Here is a 4,961-nt window from a genome sequence, read left to right on the forward strand (position 1 = left end):
TAACCCAGAATTGACAAAGACAGTTATGGACAGTAAAACAGTTATAACTAGTCTGTATGTTCAAAAAGTAGAGACTTGAAAGATATAAAGAAAGACCCAAACTCAACTTCTAGAAATGAAAACTACAATGTCTGAGATGAAAAACACAGTGGATAGGATTAACAGCAGATTAGCTATTGCAAAAGAAAAGATTCATGAACTTGAAGATACAGTAAGAGAAACTATCCAAAAGAAAACACAGAGAGAAGAAAGAATAAAGAAAGTAAAATGTAAAGAGCATCTGTGACCCATGGGACAGTTTCAAGCAGCCTAATATACATGTAATTAAACTCCATGAAGGAGGCATGGGAAGCAGAAAGATACTGAAGGAATAAATAAATATAAAGAAAAAAATATTTGGAAAATATTTTCCAAATATGATAACTACAAACCACAAATCTAACAACTTCAACAAACACTAAGCACAGTAATTATGAAGAGAGCTACACCAAGGTACATGATAATAACAGGGCTCAAAACCAGTGAAGAGGAAATCTGAAAAGTGGCTAGAAAAAAGAAGACATGTTATATACTCGTATAGGAACAAAGAAACAATAGCAGCATAATTCTCACTGGAAACAATGCAAGCAAGAAAACAGTGCAGTAAAATCTTTAAAGCACTGAAAGAAAAAACTGTCAATGTGGAATTTGACACCAGAAGAAAATCTTTCAAAAAGGGAGTGACAAAAAATTTTTCAGACACACACAGGCTGGAAGAATGCACCACTGGCAGATCCACACCACAAGAAGTATTGAAGGACACCCTTCAGGCAGAAGAATGACACCAGATGGAAATGTGANTATGTGATAGATGTATAGGTATTCACCATTAAGGTCTTTCGATTTTTCTGGATGTCTAAAATTTTTCGTAATAAAATTTTGAAGGAAAAAATCATTATGACTGACAGTGTTTCACTGTACTGAAATTATTTTTAAAATACAAGAGTTACATATTTCCTCTTCCTTAGTCCATTGGCTTCTACAACATCAGCCAAAATTCAGCCAATGAATCTACCTCATTCAAGCAGCTATTTAGACTGGAAAGTGTATTTAGACTGGGAAGTGTAGTGGTGGAGAAAGACAGGAAGGAAGAAAGACTGCTTCATTGCTTCCTTATTTCTCTTTACACCAAATTTTAGAAAATAGCAGATAGGAATGTTTACTATATTTACTGCTCAAATACAGAATAATTCCTCTATTTTTTCTTTCTAGATGTGTGAAGGATAACTGATGCATTATAATTATACTATTCCTTTAAAAAAGGCCAAATCTACACACAAATGTGTTGTATTATGATCACTTTCATAAAAGGAACTTTCAAAAATACTGTACATTAAGTTCCTCTATAGGAAGAGCAAAACATATAAAAAGCAAAATGTAAAATTATATACAAAAATACATCTTTATGTTAAAAGGTACAAAAGAACAAAATAACAGCAATAACAGCATTTAAATGCTACATGTTGATTTTGAAACCGTGCCATTTAATGGTTTACCTTCAAGTTCTTCCAGGTGTGAAAGAGTTCCTTGCGTCCTGGGCTGAATGTACGATAACCTAAACTTGGGCACCACAAATGGTACATCTTTGCCATCTGACGGTAATTTGGAAAGTAAATAATCCTCAGTACAGCCCATCTGAGGCTTTTCAGAAACAGAAGTCAATGGAGGTATACAGACAGTTGTATTTTGACTCTTTGAGACCGCTGTTTTATAGTCTTTTTCCGCAGAAACTGCATGTAAAAGAAAGAAAAGGAAAAAATTACCAATATGCATGTAGATTTATATATAATAATCTAGGCCTAACATGCTTTGGTACTTAGTTAATCATTTTAGAAGAAACTGCTGATACATGAACTGCTCCTGGGCCCTATCAAGCACTTCTGGACTCCACAGTAATTCTCTCCAGCCAATATTTGAGCAATTAATATACTACTGCCAAAGTATATTAACTTATCGTAATGGGAAAAGCAGATTTTCAAGAGTCTCATTCCCATAGGAGCTCAGAGATGGAAAACAAGTAAAATATTTTGTAATTAATACCACAATACTTTCAAGTAAAATCTAGTCATTTAAAAATACTCTCAATAAAGTAATTTTTGTCAACACTAGTGGTTGACATCAGTCTTAAATAATAAAGAAATTCTGAAAAGAAGCTAAAGGTCTCCAAGTCTACAAAAATCTTCACCACATCACAAAATAAAATACACATACCCTAAAACGACAGCAGCTCTCCCTGACCTATTTTGTCCATTCTCTAAAACAATAGGTAATTCCTAAAATGTGTGACATAGGATGGGGAGGTGAGGGGTACCCAGAGTTAATCTATATGTATAAATAGTACTGTCTGTAAAGTAAACTACCATTGTGTAGGAATTTAAGAAATGTTTTAAAGCAAAAAAAAAAAAAAAAAGCCTTTATACTCAAATATACTAGGAAGCTATCTATGCTCCAGAGAAATACAAGAAGGAGCCAATGTAAAATAAAGTTTCAGTCATGGGATGAGGACCATGCAATAAAAAGGCAGACCTCCAGGAGTCCTTGATAAATGTGGGTCTGACAAAGTTATGGGTCTCTTCTCCCTTTGGTCATTATTCATGAAAGGCATTTTTTAAACACTGAGTATGTTGTCCCCCAAACACACCCACGCACTCGTGTCTCCCTGCCTCTGCCTGTACTATTTCGTCCACATGGAACAGTCATGTCCTGTCCTCATCTTCTCTGACCCCCTTCTTCCCTCTCAGTTTGCTACAATCCTCTTCAGACTTTTCATACCAAATGCCATTTTTTGGGTGGTGTTGCCCCAGGGTGTCTCCTGGGTTGAATTCATCTCTCTTTCCCCTACGCTCCAGGGTATTTTAATACGTACCTATTGTGCCTTACGTTTATGTTTCTGCCTCCCCCATGAAGTTAGGAAATCCGTCTCATTTATCCTTATACTACAAAGTGGCACAAGTAAAGAAGACATTCAATAGATGTTTGTTGAAGTCAAAGCAAAACAAACTCACAGCTGTGCTTTTCTGTTTCACCATAGAAACATCCTCTACAGCAACCCTTTATGAACTCTGCTGCCATTATATTCAATTTCCAATATCCAGCAAAATATGTAAGCTTCCAGTTTTAATATTAATCTGTTGGTAGAATAGAAAACAAGTTAAAACGATCATGCTTAAAGCATTAGGTGTCACTAAATAAATATTATGTGTCTTTCTACAAAGTTCAAATGTTCACAGCAAAATAGATTTTTATTCCTATATATAATTTTGTATAACCTGGACTCTTTATAAGTTAATAAGATGACATGCTTAAAAATTACTAAATGAACAATCTCAATGTTAAATATGAAAGAAAAATTCCACTCAGTTTTCTCTTTAGCTTCGTATACCTACATTGACGTCCAAGCAAAATTTGAAAGATAATATAGTACTGTTCAAAAAGGATGAGAAAAATTTCACTTCCTTCAAATCAATTCTTCTGTAAACCCCAAGGCCGCAGAATGGGGGCCAATAAAACTTCATACTTTGAGTTAGTTTAATGCTTAGAATTACACTAACAGAAAAAAATCTTAAACACAGTATCACACACACAAGTTACCAGCTAAGTCACAAATACAATATATTGGAAAATAAAGGGAGTCTGTTTTAAATTTACCAGAAATATAAAATTATATAAGAATTTCGTGTCCAATTGCCCACCTTGATCTCAATGACTGTTCTAAATGCACTCACTTCACTTATATCTACCTAAACTTTGTACATTTTCATGGGAAATTTCAAATGTATACAAAAGAACATAGAACAGTGTAACAAAACCCCTATCACCCAAACTAAATATCAACTCATGGCAAATCTTAATTCAGCTCTACTTCCTCACTCAACCTGTCCTTTCGGTTCTTTTGAAATAAATTCCAATCATGTAATTTCATTCATAAATACTTAAGTAATTCTCTCTAAAAGATGTGGCAGAAGGCCCTCAAAAGTTAACTTCAAGAAGCTATCGTTGGCTAAAAATGGATCAATTTCAACAACAAAACAAATAGGAACTATAATAGATGCTAACATATCAAATATCTTTTAGAAGTACTTTAAAAACATAACCATAATAGCATTATCACATCTAAAATAATATAATCAACTACCCAGTCAGCATTTAAATGTCTCCTATGGTGGCAAATTTTTTTATAGTTGTTTCATTCAAATCAAGATCAAAATTTGGATTGTTTCCAGTCTTTTGCTATTAGAAATAGTGACACAGTAGCTTTGTGCACACATATTTTCAGATATTTCCCAGTATATATCTGTAAGATAGATTCCTAGAGATATGACTACTGGGTGAAAAGGTAGATAGACATGTGTAATTTTAATACTAATAAATTTCTCTCTGAAATTGGCCATTTGCATTCCCAGTAGCAATGTATGATGAGAGTGCCTATTTCTGCCAACAAAGTGTCAAAATGCTGAACTTTCGCCAATCTGATTAAAAAACAGAAATGATATCTTATGTTGTTTTAATTTGTGTCTCTCTTATAATAAGTGAGGTTGGGCACCTATTCATATAAGGCTGACCTATGAGCTCGCTCTTATCTCTCGACCATCTTTCTATAAAGCGATTGGTCCTTTTCTTATTCAGTTCTAGAGGATCTTTGTATATTTGAGATTAACCCATTGTCCATGATATAAGCATTCTTCTAGTTTGTCATTGTCTTTTTACTTTGATCATGGTGTTTTCTGCTATGTAAGAGAGAGGAGGGGATGCTGCTTTTATTACACAATAGACTAAATTTCCACCTGCAAATAGATTTATTTCTCTATTTTCTATTGCCTTCAATTGCTCTGTATTTTCCTGCACCAATACCACATATTTTTAATTATAAAGGCTTATAATATGTTTTAATATCTCTAATAGTAGGGCCAGCCTCACACCCT

At 33.9% G+C, this 4,961-nt stretch overlaps 1 protein-coding gene across 1 annotated transcript in view; it reads right to left on the reverse strand.

Moving 5' to 3' along the window:
• The window catches only part of TC2N (tandem C2 domains, nuclear), a 31,000-nt gene extending 27,837 nt beyond the window's left edge, over nt 1-3,163 (reverse strand). Inside the window, exons 1-2 of the mRNA XM_019642292.1 lie at nt 3,045-3,163; nt 1,536-1,769 (exon numbers count right to left, since the gene is read on the reverse strand). Coding sequence (XP_019497837.1) covers nt 1,536-1,769; nt 3,045-3,111 — 301 coding nt within the window. The 5' untranslated portion in view covers nt 3,112-3,163. The remainder of the gene's footprint in view (nt 1-1,535; nt 1,770-3,044) is intronic.
• Nucleotides 3,164-4,961: the final 1,798 nt, after the last annotated feature.

Source organism: Hipposideros armiger, unplaced genomic scaffold (assembly GCF_001890085.2).
Source record: "Hipposideros armiger isolate ML-2016 unplaced genomic scaffold, ASM189008v1 scaffold_67, whole genome shotgun sequence".
NCBI lineage: Eukaryota > Metazoa > Chordata > Mammalia > Chiroptera > Hipposideridae > Hipposideros > Hipposideros armiger.